Source organism: Gavia stellata, chromosome 6 (genome assembly GCF_030936135.1).
Source record: "Gavia stellata isolate bGavSte3 chromosome 6, bGavSte3.hap2, whole genome shotgun sequence".
In the NCBI taxonomy this organism is placed as follows: domain Eukaryota; kingdom Metazoa; phylum Chordata; class Aves; order Gaviiformes; family Gaviidae; genus Gavia; species Gavia stellata.
Window position 1 is genome coordinate 46,231,187 of NC_082599.1, and position 21,068 is coordinate 46,252,254.

General features: G+C 36.6%; 1 protein-coding gene across 1 annotated transcript in view; it reads right to left on the reverse strand.

Annotated features, from left to right (window-relative positions):
- Window positions 1-1,661: 1,661 nt before the first annotated feature.
- The window catches only part of TOPAZ1 (testis and ovary specific TOPAZ 1), a 43,634-nt gene continuing 24,227 nt past the window's right edge, over window positions 1,662-21,068 (reverse strand). Inside the window, exons 9-21 of the mRNA XM_059819046.1 lie at window positions 20,140-20,203; window positions 18,851-19,002; window positions 18,547-18,639; window positions 18,161-18,276; window positions 16,613-16,679; window positions 15,409-15,583; window positions 13,769-13,869; window positions 9,599-9,764; window positions 8,563-8,727; window positions 7,219-7,422; window positions 5,922-6,105; window positions 4,435-4,630; window positions 1,662-1,724 (exon numbers count right to left, since the gene is read on the reverse strand). Of these exons, the coding sequence (XP_059675029.1) occupies window positions 1,662-1,724; window positions 4,435-4,630; window positions 5,922-6,105; window positions 7,219-7,422; window positions 8,563-8,727; window positions 9,599-9,764; window positions 13,769-13,869; window positions 15,409-15,583; window positions 16,613-16,679; window positions 18,161-18,276; window positions 18,547-18,639; window positions 18,851-19,002; window positions 20,140-20,203 (1,746 nt within the window). The remainder of the gene's footprint in view (window positions 1,725-4,434; window positions 4,631-5,921; window positions 6,106-7,218; window positions 7,423-8,562; window positions 8,728-9,598; window positions 9,765-13,768; window positions 13,870-15,408; window positions 15,584-16,612; window positions 16,680-18,160; window positions 18,277-18,546; window positions 18,640-18,850; window positions 19,003-20,139; window positions 20,204-21,068) is intronic.

Sequence of the window (21,068 nt, forward strand, 5' to 3'; positions counted from 1 at the left end):
TAAATTGGGAGAGGTAATCAGCAGGTGACACTGCCAGATACCAGCTCCATTGCGTAGGGTACCCAAACGGAGCCAGAGCAACCTGCACCCCCAGCACAGGAATGAATTCCTACTCAAGGTAGGTCTCAACACTTACTGCTTACAAATATTACCACAACATTCCACTGCAGTAGTATTGTGGCTTTTTCTGGTCTCATTATTCCCTATCAGTTGCCAGGATTCATCCCACTGGCTCAGCGAAAGCAGCAGAGACACTTCTGAATGTTTCTCTTCAGGTCCTCAGTCTGCAGATAGTCAAAAAGCAGCATGAGTTTCTCCAGTCCCATCACATGCAATGGCATAGAAGCTCCAAGGTCAATAATGTCATCATTCCTTTCTTATAGTAGTCATCATACTAGTCATTTTAGAAAACAGTTATGCAGAAGGGGTTAAGACTGAAAAACATAGACCTGGGATTTGCAAGAAAAAAAAAACCCCGCAAAGATGGAAGATGTATCTGGAGAATATGACAGGACAAAACCATGAACTAGTAATTGCTCTTAATGTGGCCATATTTTACTAAGCTGAGGAGTACGGCATGAAGAATTTGGTAATGAAAAGTTCGATTACTACACCAGAGACATTTATTTTTACTATTTCTCCTCATGTGAAACTCTCACTAACACCCATTAGAATTCTGCAGCGAACTGAGCACAGCCCATAGGCCTAGCTGTAGCCTCCACTCGAGTCTGTAGTTAAAACTGGAAGCTGGCCATGTCCACAGCTGGGAGTTTCAGCTCAATTTATTCATGAGCATTTGCTACATTATGTGCTATGGCGTGGCAAAAAACTGCATCGTCTGACTGATTTCATACACTCTTAACCTCCTCATGTAGCGTATCATACTCTAGATTCTTGTAGTAGTTATGAGATATTAAAACTCTCCACATCTACATTGCCATTTGCCTATCCTCCGGGATACCTAAGAATATTAATTACAGGGATCTGAACAGAATTAAATAATTTAATGACAATACTGACTCACAGATATTTTGTATACTTCATATAAAGAATAAAAAATGTTTATTAACATCTTAACAACTCCTCCAAAATGATCCCCCCAATTGCTCTTCATGAAACATCATAAAACTCTCAAGCTTCTATTTCCAGCGTCTCAACTCTGTCCCCGATGTGGGTTAAGAAACTCCCAAAACTATCAATGCTTAGAAATAAAATTGTGGTAAGTCTTCCAAACAACATTATTCTGGTTTAGTTACAAGAACCTGACCATACCTAACAAAAGTAATCTTTCCAGAAGCATACCTTGTAATCAGCGAAAATTGAAGAAAGATTTTCACAAAGAGAATTTCTCATGCATCTAACAACATACTGAAGGAGCACAGCGTTGTCTAGACCTAGGTACTGAGCGCAACACAGGAAAGTTTTTTTGCACATTTTTCTGTCTCTGCAAACAGGTAAACATACATTTTATTTCCTATATGAAAAATTAAATATATCAAATGAGTTGCTTAATCTCAAACACAGAAGTTCTTTCAGCTACTAAGAAACAGTAACTTATACCTGGAGAAATGCAAAAACATGGATATTGTCTACTGAGTGGCTGGCTCTGCAAAACTGCATTGTCTCTGTTGTACTTAACTTTATTCTTTGGAACTTTTTTTTCATCTTTCCAGGCTTGTTTCCATTCCACATTGGAGTTTTGTCCTGTATAGCACATGGAATTTCTGTCACCAAAATGGTACTGAAAATGTTGCTCAATAAACTTTTCTGGCATTTTGATATACATCAAACTGACCAGATTTGTATAGTATTTCAAATGGACCCAGACAGTACAAAAATGTGAAATACAGGACTTTACTGTTAAGTTGTTTAAATTGCCTACCGGCTTATCACGATGATAGGGAGAAACACTATATTGACAGAAACACCAGATGCACCAGTTGTAACAAAACTTCTGAGCAATAATGTGGGAAGCTTGCTTTGCTTGTTAATATAGAAGACGACTGAGATTGCATCCTATCAGCTGAAGATGATACTCAAGAGATGCAGCCAAAACACGGCACAAATTTTACACAGTTCCAAGTTAAGCTAGAAGGTCAATGATTAACCTCTGTCTGAAAAATAAAGCAACATTTGGAATTTTTTTCTGGGGATGATCTAAGTGAAAATTCAAGGTTGCTTATAATAGAAAAAATAATGCTGTCTCTAGGACATCCTAAGCTTTGAAGCCATACAGATTACTGAGAGAATTTTGTCCTTCTGCGTCTCTCACACACAGTATTAGCCACATCTGGTATCGCTTACAGAAATACGGGATTTAGCAGAGGTTCAGATAGCTTCTGTCTAATTCCAAGGGAGATTAAGCTACAAAGGATCTTACAAAAAGTAATTAGCAAAAATGACTTAGTTTCTCCCTGCCAGTTTTAGTTTGTTGAAAACTTCCAAAATTGCTCTTGCCACTAATGCTGGAGTGGCTGGAAGAACATCAGTTTAGATCCCTCATCTGAAACCTGACCACTTCTTACCCAGTCCTCCAGCTACTGGGAAACAAAAGGAGCAGAATGCTACTGGATTTGATCAGGTGGATAGCCTTACAAATGGGCAGAGCCACCTTGGTGAATACCAAGCAGTGGAACCCAAAGTTTGTTTGAACTAGTGTCAACTGTTCTTCAAGAGAAATTTTGAGGTAAGGGGCTTTTAAAGAAATGCCATCAGATTGTTAGTACTGAATCTACCATTTTTTTAGAAGGAAAGCAGATGAGATCCCTACAGAAGAATGATAGCCTGTGAAAACACAACAGCCTCTATCCTTGCATTTTTCTGTACAGGTGGCATAGGAGGAAGGCAGGGATCGTGGAGGTCATCAGATTCAATCCTCTCTCTTCCAGTAGCAACTCCCAGACAGACTGGATGAGCAATGGTATCAAAAAGGGTCAGGACCTGACCCTGAAGAGGGTCAGGAATCTAACAAATGTCGATCAGATTAATGACATCAGATTAATGGCATGAACCTCAGGGCTAGAGTGGCAACCCCCCCAAGCAAAAAAAATACTGACACCTGTCCAAAACCCCCCACAACCATCCAGCGCTAAGATCATGATGGCTTTCATAATTCAAGAGGTGCAAAGGACACCTGCAATAATGCTGCTGGAACTGGGAAGAGACTCATGCTGCCCCAAAGGAGGGAAAGATTTTTCAAACATTGAGGGCTTATGCCACCATCTTAATCTCACTTATGATGCAACAGCCTTAAAAAACCCCATGAACTTCTATACCCAAGAGAGCAGAAATTTTCAGCACAGAAAGCTCTAAAGGGGATCGAGAGCATGACCAAAAAAGCTGTATTATTGGCATGTTTGTGAAGGTTGGTACTGGCGATCTAAACTAACACTACAGAAGTGGGGAGCTGAGGCAAGTATCAACTTTGAGGTTGATACTTTGAGGTCCCATTGATTTGCCACGAGAGTTTTCTTATACAAAACGTTTGGTTCTTCTTACTCAGGCTGCAGATCAGTAGATAAAGTGTGACTTAAGCAATTCATGCTCTGAATCTGATTCAGGATTTGCAGGTGGAAAAAAGAAGAATCCCTGAAGAACCAGGAATGCTAGAACCAGCTTGCTAGAAGCCTCCATCTCATCATGCAGTTGGCAGAAACTGAAAAATGGGCAAAACCACTTCCCTCTAAGAGCACAATCAAGGGAGAAAGCAAGTTTTCCTTTTCAGTGGAAGTATACATATATACAAATGTCAAGCCATATACAAGTTATTATCAAGACACAACTAAACCTTCAGCTGTGAGCAACTTGAGTAGGCTCAGTTCTGTGAAGGAAGGTATCCTAAGTTAGGCATGTCTCAAGTGATTTTGAAGTTATTTTATTCTCAGTGCTTTTTATTGTGTTTTTGGAGTAAGGAAATTAAGATCTAAGGGGCACACAGATGGGACAATATCCTCACAAGATACTGTGAGGAAGACAAAAGGAAACGTATTACTTCTACAGACTATGAGGCAATGTGGAAAATGTCTCACTCAAGAACAGCAGATACACTCAATCAATGCACTTATATACTATAACCTGCTGGGAGAAGAGTAACAGTTAGTGCTAGATACTCCGTAAAAAAAGGAGAATGTAGGTTCTGAGGCTGCAGCTTCCTCATTAGCTAATGATGCCATTACAAAACATCTATGTAAATCAGTGTGACAATCTATATAGTTAGGGAAAAAAATTACTCTTTCTGTGCTACTATCTGCATTATCATCAATACAAGTATTTAAAAACACAAATTGAGTTAGAAGCCTTGCTGTAAATCAGTAAGGCACAATCTGAACATAGTGGGAACTGCCTTTATTAATTTGTATTATTTTCAACAATGATTGCTTTAACCATTAAAACCCAAAAGTCTTTACTATTTAATGACTACTGAAACAGCCAGACCTTCCCAGCCCATTTCATATTCTCCTGAAGCCATTTTAGAGCAGATGTAAGCTCCAACCTGTAAACTTCTTCCATATTAACATTCATTGTCATATGCTTAAGAAAAAGCTTTGGATCAGATACACGAGCAGCCAGGATCAGTCTCTCCACTGCTGCTTGATAGTCACTGTTATTCTGAACTGTCTGATCTTCAGATCTGTAAGTGAATTTTCATAAATACAAAATTAGATACCATACAGGCCCTATGTCACTTGCCTGATGCTTTATACTGGCAACAAGATTACAAAAACATTAAAATAATGCCTTGTGTTCACTTCACTTATAATAGATTATGTTATTTTCTAGACAAATTTTAGCTGATTATTCTGAAGAATTAAAAGGTTAGAAAAAGTGTATTTTTAACATATTTTATGGTAATGTAATAGGATTTCATGCCAGTGCAAAGTAGGTCTGCAATATTCACAGCACATTTCATGAAGAAATGTTTGACTCTGGGCTGGAAAATTCAGTAAAGGAGTGCAAACCATTTAATGAACTGGATACAGCAAGAATACATGTACATGCTTGAATCCAAAAGGATTACTCATTTTTGGCATGTAATCACTTTTGGAATAAGGATGTGCCTAAGTGACATGCCTATGTTTTTGCAAGAGCAGAACTTACTCTTTAAGCAAACAAGCAGAGGTGCAATAGCATACACATGAAAACAACAGACAGAAATCTTCCCATTTATCAAAAGAACAATATTAAGAGATGTATTAAGGGTAGAGGGGAAAGAAGACAGAGTACTCAAGTTTGACATGCCCCTGTTCATCCTTCTTAACAAATGTAGCTTTTCTATGCAGTTTCACATTTTGATGCTGAGCCAGTCAGTCTCAGAAAAAATGAGGTCTTGAAAAATAAATTATAGGTATAATCTAGTGACAGTGGTTGGTGGTTTATGGACAAAAGGAAAAAGCAACAAAACACATTTTTATCTGAAGGTATTAAGATTTACAGAAAGGAGAAAAAAATCTAACAAATTTAATACTGAGATATCCCCTGTAAAGAGAATCAAGTAAAATGGCTTCATGCACTTTCCAAAAAACAGCCAAGAAATGTTAGATCTGCTTTTTGAAAGGACTAACATTTTGACTGTGCCCTTCTACTCCACTGCTTAACCACAACACAAGAATCTATACACCAAGATATCAAGCTATCCTGTTTTTGAAAATACAATACACTCTTAGTGCAGTAGACACATTCAGTTAGGGAACAGAGGCCAATATCACTCTGGAACAGTTACTTTTCTGCTACACACATGTAAAAATAATAATGATTAAAAAAACCCCCAAATTTACTGTTCTCTAACCAGTTTAGAAACAAGGATTAAAAACAAGGTTAAAACCAAGCATTCTCTTTCCCAGCCGATGGAAAGCAAGATCTCTCATTAACTACATGACCACACAGATAAATGCAATCAAAATGGTACATATCTGACAACAAACCTTTTCAGTACTATTTGAAGAGTCTGACTAGTAGCCATCGGACTTTGAATATCACTGGCATTTGAAACAAGAAATATTTCAATGGCCAACAGCATCTCAACCTCAGACAGGTAAGACGGAATCGTCAAAAGTTTGTGATATAAATTTCCCTGCAGTGGTGGGTAGCAACCCAATGATAAAGCACCTGAGAGTAAATGCAGAAACGTAATGAATTAGGATTACCAATACTGAACATAGATCTGTTTTCTTTGGTATGTGGCTAAGAATGTAGGAAAAAACCCCAACCCCGAACTCTTAATGGATTTTACTATTTCACCTATGAAATGGCCTGATTTGAGAACACAGCAAATAGTATTAACTCATAATATTCACTGTTGTAAAATGTTATTTTTATCAATTAATATTATCAGCAATGATTAAAAAGCTCTGTCAGACATCTGGGGATTCCAAGTGCATAGTAACACAAGTATAGTTTAGGACAGGTCAGACAGCAGCTTTATTAACTATGATCACAGTGAGAGGACATTTGAACAGCATCTCCCCTTTTGCTCTCCTGTCCTCTGCCAAGTGATCCCAGAAACCCAGCCTATATAACATTTCAGAGAAGAAAAAAAAAAAAAAAAAAAGAGGTGAGGAAAAATAATCATTTCGATGTTAAGAAAGCCAAGTATCCATCCCGGGAGGTATGGACTCCTTAAGTAGCTTGCTAACCACCACAATTCTAAGATGGCATCAAACAGTAAATAATGTGACAATATGGAGAGATGGCTCTTGGCGGACCTTTTCAGAGTGGCACATCCAGTATTATCTTAGCTCAGAAGAGGGTAGTTAAAAACAATCACAGACTGTTAGCTTTTAGTTGAAAAGAATTTTCTTTTAGTTAGGATAAACTTCTTAGCCAGACCTCTCAAATCTTAAGTATTAATAATTTTACCACCACAGCTCTAAACAGAATTATAAGGAAATCTAATTTGCTTAGATGAAAAAATGAAGATGATGCACTTTTTAACCATTTCAGGGTTCACATTTTTGAAATTCTAAAACTGAATGTAATAATTAATTTTATCAGAATTACATTTATTTCATGCCAGGTAGTATGCACTGATTCATATTTTCAACCGTCACCATTTCCCAATAAACATTTTGGTTACAAATAGATTCCTGATAGTGACACAGAAAGTACTGTTTCTTCTTACGAAGTACACTCTTACCCATTTCTCCCCAACCTACTGAGCTGTTATGAGCATATGTTACCCAAAGAACATAAGGGAAGGATATTGTTTAAGCAGCAACTTACTTTTGTAATAGGTCCTAGCTTTAGACCACAAAGAACTTCTTCCCAAAGCTGTGATTAATCTTCTAAGTAAAGAAAAATCAATAGCTATGTTTTTTGAAAGCATGAAGTCTACTGCAGAAGATGAGACCCCAAGGTTCTTGCTCTCAAAACAGGCATTTATCAGCTTGTTAAAAAGGCAGCTGTACTGAGAAACATCTACAGTATCTGAAATGAAATGAAGGATATTAACTACTGAATTAAGTCAAATGCAAATCTAATTGAAGAATTGCTTTTCAATCAGTACCTAAATCAGGACTCTTGCTTCTATCAGCAAAATGGAACAAGGTTGAGATAACTTACAATAACGCTTTACTCATCAAAAGTCTTTTCATACAGTTAATTCATTCATGTTGTGAAAGAGAACTGTTAAGGTGCAAGTAATAATTTGCTGCCAAAAACAATAGGATCAGATAAAAATATATTCACTTGCCCAAGCCTATAAATACAGTCTTCACCTGATTGCTCAGACTTAAAATTTGCACCAATAAAAATCACCTTGGTGCTTCAAGTTCTGCTTCCACTCTTACTCTGAACTGTCCACTTCTCTCAACTGTCCCCTTCTTGGCAGGACCGAGCAGCCTTGTATCCACCTCATGCCTCAAAGGACTAGATCCTTTTGGGATTCTCGAAGTAGATGGTCTTCCAACTAAGCTCTCCTAATGTACCCAAAAGCATACACTGGCAATAGGACTGAGACCTAGACACAGGAATCAGCTGCGGTTTCCTCAGTAGAGCCTAAGTAACTACGCATCTCATCCTGAAGTACACATCCAAAGTTTGTCAGATAAATTGAGCCCAAAAGAGCACTCAGTTCTTAACATAGTGTGTAAAAGAAGCCTAGGCTAACTAGCTCAGTTATAGAAAAAGCAATGCATTCATCTGAAGTGAAGATAAAAATGAATCACCCCAACAATATCCCTATTTTATCTTCTTGTATAGACTGTGTATGATCCTTAAAAATTTAGTGGGTCTTTCCTCTTGCCCTGTATAACTGAACCAACTGGAAAAAGAGGACAGGTGTATAAACTCTGTGTGTGTGTGTACATGCGTGTGCATGTACACGTGCGTATGTGTGCACGTGCGTGTGTGTGTGTGCCTGTGCAGCAAGAGCTGCAGAGTACAACACATATTTTAGCTGACCCTACACTCTTTGTAAAAAAAAAAAAAAAAAAAAAAAAAAAAAGGGCTTGTCTAAAACCATCTTACTTCTTCAACCAATTTTAGCCGGAAAACAAACAAAAAGAACAGTATGGAATCATCTGTTAAATTTTTAGCTCTTAACGCAGTACCTTTTTCTTTACTTACCAGAATGATTTTGAAAACCTGGTAAGTTCTGCAGAACTTCAAAAGCTTGCCTGTATAAACTCTTCCTCAAGTATTTGTGCACTAGTGTACATAACAGATTATGTCGATTGAGAATGTCCATTTTATCACAGGGCCACAATGGTGCATTTGTGGTCCACTCTGACTCTGTGGCAAACAACAGTGCAGTGTTATTTCTATGAACTGAAACTGCTGGATGCTGAGACTTTTGGCCATTAAGAATATACTGTAAACTGTAGCAGAAAACAAATTTCAGAATTTCACAGAAAATGCAGTTCTAGTTATTAATAATTCATTCCTTATCACTAATGCTTCTCAGATAGATTCTCTGAACCTTTTTATTGTAAATAACCCCTTTTATTAAATATCACAGTAGTAAAATGGACTGTCAGTGGCATATATAAATATATGTGTGTCTATAAATACGTATATATCTATGTACATCTATAAAATTGAATAGCAAATTTTACATCCTCAATATTACTTTATAGAACACCTTCTATTCTTGTTTATACTTGAGTTTCTTTTCTTTTCAGCAGATCAGAATTCCAAAAACCCAGTAATTATGCATTATTTAATTGCAGAAATATGGTACTATTCTAAAGCTATTTTACAAAATGTGGATACTGTGAGAGGTAAAGAAACAATGCATTGACCCAAGCCTGAAAATTTTTTGACACTGAAGGTCACCTGGCTCAAAGGAAATATACATGGGCCAGGGCCACTTTCCAAGCTGCACCCCTCCCTTATTATGGTAGACTTTTGAGCAGAATGGTGTTGATGGCAGACTACTGTGAAAACTTTTCTGAAAAAGATTTGGTATTAGTCATAATATTTCTTATGCGTATCAAGAATACTACTAACCAGGAAGATGGGTCACGTTTTATTTTCGTTGTCCCAGTATTATTAACTTTACTTAATAACATAGACCAGGTTGTAACTTTTATCTGAAATCTGTCATAGAAGGGGACTGTTCAAATTTAAGTCAAAACTCAGGTTTTTTGTAAGACAAGCTTACCTCTCAATACCCATGTCGCTCCATCCAAGCTTCCAGTTTTAAGAAAAATTTCTGCAGCTTTATTAACAATTTGACATCTTGATGCTAACCTCTCTGAACCTATAAGTCCTTTCAAGACTGTAAAATGTATCTGTAGCTCATGCAATTTATCCAAAACCTTCCTTCCCTAGCATAAGAGAGAGAAGGAAAAGGGGGAAGATCAGAGAAAGCAATGATACCAGTGAACAGAGTATATTTACACAAAATACAGCTGATTTAATTTGGTGATACAGGTTTATAGGCATCAGTTTAGTTATCCAAACAGAGTTGGGGGGCGGGGGGAGGGGGGAAGTATAGTAAAATTTCTAATGAGTAGTAAGGTTTTTTTGACTGTGTAGGCAAAAAAACCCCACCAACCCATTGCTGAACAGCTACTATATAACGTTCCTATACAGTATTTTTAATATACTTTGTAATTAATTTGTATTTGCTTACTTTAGTATATTAATATTTTTACTCTTTTGATTCCATTCAGCACTATACAACATATAACATTCTAAAAAGTTCATACAGGGACTTTTCATTTTGCAGCAGAGGCGTCATTGTTAAAACTGAAATAATTACTCCAGCATAAGCCAAAGAAAACATAGTTGTACCCAGCAGGACAATAAGCTGGAAAAAGTTGGGCCTATCTGGCCAACAGTATAACAACCAACAACTTTATCATCGTATTCCAGGTTGATATTTAGACTGGTTTCCTACAGAAGCTTCCCCTTAAAAACTTTTTGGCTGACCTTTTCAAAGATGGAAGAAAGGTAGCAGTCTCAAAGATAATTAAGATCTCATCAATCTAAAAAAGACGATGATCAAGTCAAGGTGGGATATCAAATTAGTGTCCCCAGCAAGGCAAGGACAGGCAGGATTCAGCGCTTGTCCTGTCTGGCTGCAGCTTGCTGGTCAAGCAACACAACACAAACGGAACTCTAAACTAGACATGTTTCAGCTCCTGCTTAGTGGGTGCATCGATGAGGAGGTGGTTTATTAAAAATCATGGTCATATGTCTGCACGCATTGTGGTGGCAGAATGAGGGACGTGGAGGTAGAGGGAAAGGGATGTTTAGGAGAACAGAGAAGTTGACAGAAGATGAAACTTACTAAGTAGCTCGTTTTTTGAAAATGCTTTATACATATGCACATACGTACTATGGACTGGCATATGCTCAAAACTGGAGACTTCTGAAGGTCTACAGGTATCTGCAATGGTTTATCTCAGCATAACCCATAAAAGAATACTAACTACATCATTGCAGTTAACATTTAAGGTGCAAAGAACCCATTCAACTGTAGATGTATGTGGTTGAAGGGAAAAAATACACACCAGAAAGACTCAGGTGCAACTTTAACAGCAAAATATAAACTTGAAATCTAAGTGCAAACCAGAGACAAAATACAAAATTAAGGAGGATCTGAATCTATTCCATCCCTCTAGCAAAAGGAAGGGCCACTAAGAAGTGGGTCTTTACAGAAAGATGGAAAGCATGCAGCTATAAGCACAAATGATCTATAAAGGACAGGCACCTAAGTAAAATGCAGTTGTGGAATGAGATCCTTAATTGGACAAGAACCTCTGACCAACCCTCTGAAGTAATAAAAGTTGGGTCAAAATAAACCATAGCAAAGTCCTTCAAGATAGGAAAGAGTTGACATTGGCAACTATTTCATCCACTTCCTAAGGAGCGTTAATGTTGCAGGATTCACTACAAGTAAATATCCAGAAAGTAGTCTAGTGTTTCTTGAAGAGCTGTCTCCATGGAAGACCTATTCACATGTTTCAAATCTGTGTGTTTTTTCAAAGTACATCGGTTTTATAAACTTTCCTTAGTTCTTACAAAGGATATTCTCTTCAAGACCAAGGAGAATAGATAGTTTACCCCTGAGAGCCACCAAGCATCAAAACTATGTGATAAAGAGGTTTGATGTTCGTGAAGGGAAACTGATCTGAAGAGCACGTCTAGAGCTTTAGGCAGTCCAACATATTCATAAAATGGCATATGGCACATCCTAAAACCAAAATTACTTTGGGCACAGCAGGAAGAACAAATCCATCACTCTTATTTTCCGGACCACTTTTTGGAAGAAACAAGACATGGGATCAACCAGATACTAGCCCATAACCACAGGATTAGGGACTTATCTGATACATATAATGGAGTGAAACTGGATGGAGAGAGGTAGGAATGACAGTTCTAGTTCATCCCTGAAGCAGAGATCAATTTGGGATCTGCCAGTTCTGACAAAAATAATTCAAAGCACAACGTCATTCACAGTCCCGTATGGTCAATGCAGGCTGTCTACAAGACTATTTGAGGATCTTGGTGAGCAGTCTGTTGAGAGGTGGGTTTGATACCCAACACAACGCTCTCAAAGAAGAAATCATAGTATCATAAGAACTGTCTACTTTAGTAACTCCTGTTATATAACAGAAACACTACACATGCTTTTGACACCTTGCACCTTTGAAATCAGGACATGAAGATGAACCTCCTTGGAATACCAGAGGTCCTGCAACCCAAATAACAGGATCTCCCTTAAGATGGATGTGGAAAACAGCTAAAATGTATGAAGGCATTTCCCTACAAACACTGATTATATGCTGTCTCTGCTGAAGAAGACAGCCAAAACCCAAGCCAAGCAAAGCTCCTAAATAACAAAAATTTAGACTACCTCTTCTATGGCCAGGAATATCTTAACTGTTCTAACTGCTGAGTTTTGTGGAACAAAAATGCTTATAAAAGTTCTAGTGCAGTACTACAGAACTGCTAATGCAAAGACCCTCTCTCCTTCCCTTTACTCCCAAACAGTACCACACTCTGCTGCAGCTTGATAGGGACCTGCTAAAGACCATTCAACTCAACAAGCTGATGCTGCAAAATTAATGATTCATCAAAACGGGTGTATTGCCTCTAGACTAAGCACCTCTATCAAATATCTCCTGGTTCTTGGGTTGACCCTGGAAACAGACTAAGCAGCGCACACATTTTACATAACAGAATTCCTGAAGGTCATCCCCTAGAGACAATAGTACAAAAGATATTTAATCCTTTGATGCAAACTAGAAAGGGTTCCTCAACGGTAGTTCACAAAACCCCAAGAGACAAAAGGGTACAAGGAGAGTGTTTGCTTTTGTTCACAAAAATACATGCTGGAAATCATCTTGTACCAGATGAGGAACACCCCAGTACAGCAAAATTATTAGTTGTAAGGATCAGACCCATTGACACAAAGGTAAGTTCAGAATGTGATCACTGACCAAAATACACTCCAAAATCATTTGTGGGTTTTATTATTTCTTATGTTGTCACTGGTCATGTTGCATTGCATAGGAGATCCAGCTTGGTATACACTGCTTTCTTCCAGGAAGAAAAAGATGAATTTAACATTGAAATGGATCTTGCTGCAGTGAACTTATGATCAATACCATATGAGGCCTAAAGAGTGTAAAACATCCAGTGAAAGGTCTAGTCTTTTAACCCTGGCCCTTTATAGTACTTGACAGGAAATAAAGGATTGTAAAGGGTATTTCTTTGTGAAGTCCAAATCTTTGCAAGATTCACAGAACTCAGAACCCTAGATTCCATGGAAGAAAAGCACTTCTAATGACATTCTGGGGAATGAGCAGTTCACCAAGTGCAGTAGCAGCCTCGCTATACTTCTGTCTTCCTGGCCTTATCCATTCCATTTGGGGTCAGGTTCAGAAGCATCAGTGCAGGAAAGGGCCCACTCAAACTTCTGTAAATATTGCTTGAGTTGGGAGGTCTCAGAATACAGCAGTATTGCCAGACAGAAGAAAGGGACATTTCTGGGAAACAATCCCATCAGCACCTCGCCCCAGCATCTCAAGAAGACCTGTCTCCTAATCCAGATTCATCCTTAGCTCAGAAAAGTCAAAGGCTGAACCTTAACAATCAAGTTTCTAGGTGGCAAGACAAAGTTATGATGGGCTCCATAGAAGACTACTGCTCAGAAAGGCACAATAAAATGCTTTGATCCAGAATGACAATTAAGAAGTACTAAGATGGTGGGGAGGCAGGTGGCACATCCAGCCATTCAACTAGAGAAACACAGTTTAACATCTAGAGAAGAAATTACTCATTCTTTTCCTTCCAGTCAGGTTCCTATAGTCCAGTATACCTTTATCCACTGCAGTACTTTGTGATAAGAATACATTACACTTATCCCAATCCTTCCAATGAAAATTCTGTCTGCTTCATTATGTTGTGAATTTTTTATTACTGGAAAGAAAAAAAATATTTTTTTTATTTGACATGTAAATGCAGTTTTAAAGAAATTACACACTTGAAAACCACGGTCATTGTGAAAATACTAAATATACTTTCTGAAATATTTGTCATTAAAAGTAGTAACTTCCTAAGTCTTAACACCAGAAGTAGGGTAAATAACTAGAGTTTCTTCAGACACTATTTCATAGTAGTCTAATTCATCCATAAGATGCTTGGACATGTAATGGCATAATTTAGTAACATCATTATTTGTAAAGTAAGCTTTGCATTTTCTGGCACCATGAAGAAATGCTGGCAATTACAGAAAGGAGTAATTACAAGTTTTTCCAACCATATTATATAACTGCTTTGGAAGCACTGTTGGTATTCTAGAGCAGTGGTCTCCAAAGTGGGGTTTGAGCACAACAATCCATTCAGGTGTGGGAAGAAAATATTTTTAAATATAAATATATATAAAATACTGAAATATAAATAAAACATTTTAAAAAGTAGTGTTTATTTCATCTTTATCTCATATTTTTAATTTCTATTTTTGTGTATGTTTTGATGTTTTATAATGTCCTTAATTAGTGCAGTCCTACATGTATATAATTTATAAATAAATAAAATAAATAAATTGGGGATGAGTGCTCAAAAATTTTTTACTGACAGAGGTGCCTATCAGTTTGGAGACCATTGCTCTAGGGAAGACAGACTAAGTTCCAAGCCCCACCAAAATCTTCTGTCTGTGTCACAACTGGAAGCAGTGATAGCTGTTTTATAATATGAAAGTCTGTGGTCAGGAAGGTCATGACACATATCTGGAATAAATATTCATCATGTTTTAGTAGTTAATACAGGTTGAAAAAAGATCTGAGTCATCCATTATAAAGCGCTTTAATATCCTACTGACACTTCACTGAGCCTCAGTTTTCTGCAAACTTATTAGTAAGAATGATGCAGATATTTAAATGAAGGGGCATAGGGAGGAAAGGGGTAAGAAAACCTGCCAGGACTACTGAAAAATAAGAAGGTGTTTTGTGGACCCAGCCCTTGCAGAAATTCTTGGTTCTTTAGAGAATGAAATAATTCTGAAAATAAAGTACAAATTACATACATGATGTAACACTGTTCAATGTGTTTTGAAATATACAAATGTATGTAGAGCTGTATTTACAGCTCTAAAGTTTATTTATGCTATTAAGAGCGTGACACTTCGCATGACAATACTTAAGTACATTTGCCTTTGTCCTGAGAATAGGACATTCTTACTAAAAAACCACCAATTTTGGTTTCTCTTTTTGATTTCACAAAGCTCAAATGCTTTTCTTTCAGAACTTCGACTTTAAGTGGATTTTACTTCTACTAGAAAATGGCTTCTATTGAGCATTTTAGCTGATGGTTTTTGCACTTCAAGAAACTCTGAATATTGTAATGTATAAAATCAACTAATACTCAGAAAACAGTATACGAATTTGTTTTTTTGCCTCTTTTTAAAACTCTACAAAGAATATGGCTGAACAAAAAGTATTTCTTGCATCTTAATTTTACCTGCATCAGCAAAATCGCAAAAAGGAACTCCTGATCTGTCTGTCTCAGAATTGCAGGTTAGTATTTCAGCAATACATAAAGACAATTTCTGAAGATCATCAAAATGTTCACATCCAGTTCTTGCAGTAACATATAAAGCTCCGAGTTTGGTCCAATCACTTTTTTCCTTGCAATGCTGCAAAGAAGGCAAGGGATAAATATAAGTAAACCTGTTTGCAGAACACCAAACAGAAAATATATTGAAATTCCGAGAGATATACCTGGGATAGACTTAAAGCAGAAAAAAGATGCAGATGAAACACTACTGCCAAGATCCTCCATGTTCAGTATGGCACAGTTACATGTTGCCTAACTTGCATGGACTACTAATCACTTTTGTCCCTCAAGAAATTAAAATCCTTTTTCCATTTATGTCATAACCCTAGCTGGGGAAACTCATAACTTATTCATCCTATTTAAGAACTGGCATTCATCCAGTATTTTACTATCTCTTTTTTTGCACAATGCATGCCAAATTGATGGTTATTTTCTGTATGAATTAGTCTTTTGCTTGCCAGATCACTTGATGACTTTGGTGTTAAAGGAGTAAAAAAATCAGTCCTGGTTCTTCCCTTCTTAAATTGTGGTCTCAGGATCTGTGCAGTAATTGTGATAATATGTAAATTATATTATAATTGTGCATAATAAGTAACCTGCCCTTCAATATGAAAGATGCAAGTGTCCAATTAAAGAATTTTTTATAATATTTTCTTATTCTTTAAAATACCTGCTTAGTGTTGCCAATTACAGCCTTTTACAATTGTGCCTTTTTATACTAGATATTAATTATATCTGCTAAATAATATATTAAATAATTTTTTGGTGAAGAATGATGTCCCACTACCAGTTACAAGCACAACAAATGTAAGGCATAGGAAATAATTGCTTAAAAATACAAAATCTTTGAATTAGATGCAAAACCAAGATAAAAACTACAAGTATGTAAATTAAAATACTGAAATCACAGAAAAGCCAAAACCAGTTTTCCCCTGCATGTTGATCTTTCCCAAACATGCTTTACATAAAAATATTTTATCATAATCTCGATATACTTAATAATAAGGCCCACCAATTTTAAGTGATGTAGAAATTGCTATTTCTTGTAGGTTTAAAAGACGTCATGGTTTAAGTATTCCAACAGGCTTGAAGAATGTACATACTGTACCTGAATTTCAGCCACTGCCAAGTTGAAGTCAAAAAGCCAGTTCTTTTCAAAATGTCTTTCCTGAAATCTTCCATAAGAAAAAAATTTAATGCTTAATTTTAACACATCCTATGGAACTAAACTATGCACTAGCAGAAGGTGATCAACAAATTAGCATATATGAACTAAAAATTGATCTGATTTTTGATCCTATTTACTACACACTATGCAAACTGGACACTGAAAACAGGCATTTACAATCATGCCAAGGGAAGCCAGTACAGGTATTAAGCAAATCATTGACCAGAGCTATTTTCACAAAAATATCCCCTTGTCTCAGTAGAACTGTAACTGAAAAGGTATGAATAAGACTTGCAATCCATTAAGTAAATGCAGAACTGTATTGTACATATATCTAACATAAAGGTAAAAAAAAAAGTTAATTACATGAAAGAAAGTGCTATTCAGCTTCAAATACCTAGGAGCATAATACTTTATTCTGATGCTGCCACTGAAACAATGGATACATCTATCCAATGTGATGCTATCATGTAGAGATACATAATCTACACATGAATGAGCCAACACATGTAGTTGAAGCAGCACAGCTGCTCAGTCTTCATAGATACAGACTGTTTTTCAGTTTGTGCTGGAAACACATACATACTGAGGCAACCTGGAAGGGGTCATTCCTTTGTGAATCAGATTCCTGATCTGAAAAGTGATAAAAATTACCTCCAACGTGTGTGGTAAGTTGCACTGGTAAAACACAGAGATCCGTGGCTGAAAGGTACTCTATGGGAAAAGTACGAAAAGCAGCAAACAATTTCTACAGTTTCACTTGAAACAGTGATGGCTTGTTTTCACACAGTAGATGCTGCATATTTGGTTTCCTCTAAGAATCAAAGGTTGCTTTATGAATCACTAATTTAGTTTCTCAACTTCTGTGTGTGTGTATGAGGCTGATGATAAAAAAAAAAAAGGATCACAATCTTGTGCAAACGATGGGGGAGACATCAACAGTTTTGGAACAGATTTGTGCTGTGATTTCACATTTTGCCCAACATAATCCAGCGGTATTAAAAAATGACCCGCCTCCCTTGTTGTGTTGGCACAAGTGTTTATGCAGTCGCACAGTAAATGAAACTAGAAAACTACTTCAGATTATAACTAATCCTCTTATTTCCTAGGATTGTTTATTGCAGAAGTACTGTTTGCTTATGCAGGCCTAAATGATATATCAAACTATGATGTTTCTGATTTGACTACAGGTATATAAACTCGTAGCACAGCTGGGAACAGTTTGTACAATGATGATCAATATGGAAAAAACTAATCATAACTGTGGTCAGAATTTAAGTTTTGACTTAACAATCCTTGATATTTGAAGCACAGTAGATTGACAGCACTTTAAAATACAATTAGGCATGATATCATAGTATTTTCATCCAAAACACTAAATTTGCATTTTCTAATTGCCATTTAAAGTTTTTACATAAATTCATAAAAATAGAACCTGAAGAAGGAGCTAGACAGATATAACTATAAAATAGCTCCTTAAAGACATACCTGGATTTTATACTCAAAACAATATTTATTTCCTGGCTGGAAACTTGCAGTTGGTGAAGGAACTTAATAATATAGTCAAAATGTTCAAACTCAAGGAACATACCAGCATCAATGAGCTGCAATATCAAACAGGGTGAAGAAAAGTAAGCATACAAAAAATTGTGATTACTTACGTATTTCCAGAGGCAAGTGGCAAACAACAGTGGGAAAAACATGTCACAGTGAATCTCATTCAAAAAATAACGGATACCACAAATTCAGCTGGTCACAATATAACTTTTAAAAAATAGTACTAAAATAATATTCAAGTGGTATGTTTGAGTTTTAAAACAGGCAAGGTATTTCAGAAATTCCAAGAAGTACCAGTGGTACAATCAAACTCATACCTTACAAAAGGTACCGATTAACGTAGGCACAGCGTCTCTTATATTCAAAGAAGCCACATGCTCAAAAACTTTCAGAAGAACATCTACAGCTGGCTAATTTAGACAAAAAAGCACAATCAGTTTTGCAACTCTGTTCAGTTAGAAAGCTTAGAGTTTTTATAATAGGAACTTTGGAATTGCTCTTTTTTTCCCCCCAAGATCTGAGTACCAGAGTAAAACCAAACTTACTACTACAAAGGGCATAGTACAAAAAAAAAAAGAAACTATGGAACAAAGATTTTAAAAATATTACAAGGTCACCTACCAGTGTGTTGATTTGTACAGTTACATTCAATATCTGAAATACTTCCTGCAACAAACAGTTCTTGAGCAAAGAAATGAGAAGATCATTCAGCACTTGAGAAGCAAAATCCACACCAGGAGTAACTTCTCTGTAATATTTCACAAATATTTGGACTGAAAAAGCAATTAAATTAATTTCACTTTGGGGTAACTGATGCTAACTATTTCAACAAGTTATTTCCTTAGATTTTAAATGCAGTGTAACAACTGCATTAATTACCCAGGATATTACGGGGCATGGATATGGAGAGAAACGGGTGAAAGGATCCAGTCTGAATACAGTGTTAACCTTACTAGACCCAGACTGACTATTCTGAAGTATCGCATGTCATTGAGCTGAACACTGTAAGCCCTGTAGGTTTCAAGAAAGCTTAGCTGATTTGGTGCAGCACAAGAAAAATGCACAAAACCAGGTTAGATTTGGTAAGCGCATCAAGGTAGTAAGGCCCTTCCAGACACGAAGCTCTAGAAAGCAAAGTCCAGTGTTATCATGGTGGATGATCTTACAACCTGTTCCAGTGCTAGCCTTATCAGATATATATTGTAGCCTGCTTGTACCCAGTGCTATCTGCATTAAAATGCTCAGTATTTCAGCATGGGAACATTACTATACCAGCTGCAACTGGATCCCACATTCACATTGTGCTACACTTTAATAAGCTTTCTAAAACTTAAGACCGTTCAGGACAGGTACAAAAGAAATGACTGTGCAGAGTAAATTTTAGCCCTTTCTGACTGAACTCAAAAGCTCAGATGGATCTGAATCAACTACAGTCCCTAAAATGTGTTAATCATAATTGTTTGCATATACGGTAATGTGAAAGGACTAAACTAAAGCTGTTTGGGTGCTGTAACAGCACTTCATTTCACAAGCTTAATTATAAAGTTTTTGGATTTGTGATGTTTGTCCAGGGTGTTCAAAAGTGCCTTAACAAAGTTTTGGTTCTGTTAAAACTCCCCCCTGCCCCAGTTACTAATTTCTACTCTCAAGTCTAGTTCCATTCAGGCTGAGTTAACTTCTTGTGGAACTAAGATTTATAACAACCTCCTGAGATAACTGCATATCTAAATACCTAGTCTCAATGGGAAATTGGGACATAAAAACACATGGGTTGGATGCATTCCTTCAAAATCAGAACTTCTTATGCATTGTTGAAGTGGCACCCATTTCTCTCCTGACAGCCTATTTAATTTGTTTTAAATAAGCTAAGTATCAAAAATACATCAAAAGCAACTACTACTGTATCATACCTGCACGTTTTAGAAGGCCTGATTCTTTGATACTAATGTATGTCCTAAGTATTGCCATGCAAATCTAGAAAAAGAGGAAAAAGAAAATCCACAGTAAAACGTTACCTCAGTTTATGTCGAGCAAAAGAACTACCCACAAACATCAGTTCTATAAGGAAACGAGCTTTACATTACTTCTATTTAACCCATACATACTGACAAATGGTGTAAGAAAGTAATTGGTCTGTAGGCAAAGGCACTGTCAAAAGCACAGCAAATCAAATAGGAAAATAACGTAGATGAAATGTTTGGGAAAGGAGCTGCTGGGACCACAACTGTATGCATATGTGTGTATATACTCATAGCAAACACAAAAAAGAATTTGAAAATACAGTTACTTTGGAATTAGTATAAACGTGACAGACTGTAAACATACAGAGAAAGGGAAGCAAAAAAGTAAAAGTGAAAACATGATAAACAAAAACCACATGACTGTACCAACTAAGAAGTCAAAAAATCATCTAGAAATGAAGTTGGTAACACTGATCGTCACAAAGAATCACTCGTAAGGACACAGAAGAAAAAACTGAGAACTAACTCTATTTAATGAACCATTTCACCCCAGACCCACTTGATTAAAAAAAATAAATAATCCACACCCAGATATTTTAATACATCATTTGGTATTGGAATATTCTTGTCTTAACATCTTAAGCTGTCAGCTTTGTGATACTTACACATTTTGCTCCATCTCTGCAGATGATGAAATAAAGGCTACTGAGATTAAATCTTAGAATTCCAGGTTAGGAAAGAAACCACCCACCCTTTCAGACAGCCTTTGTTACTTCTGGAACATTTACAGTCTTTCTGTGCAACAATTTAAATGGGTCATATTTAATACTATTTTGTGAAACAGAAGATGCCCTAAATTAGTAGTCATGTTATTACAG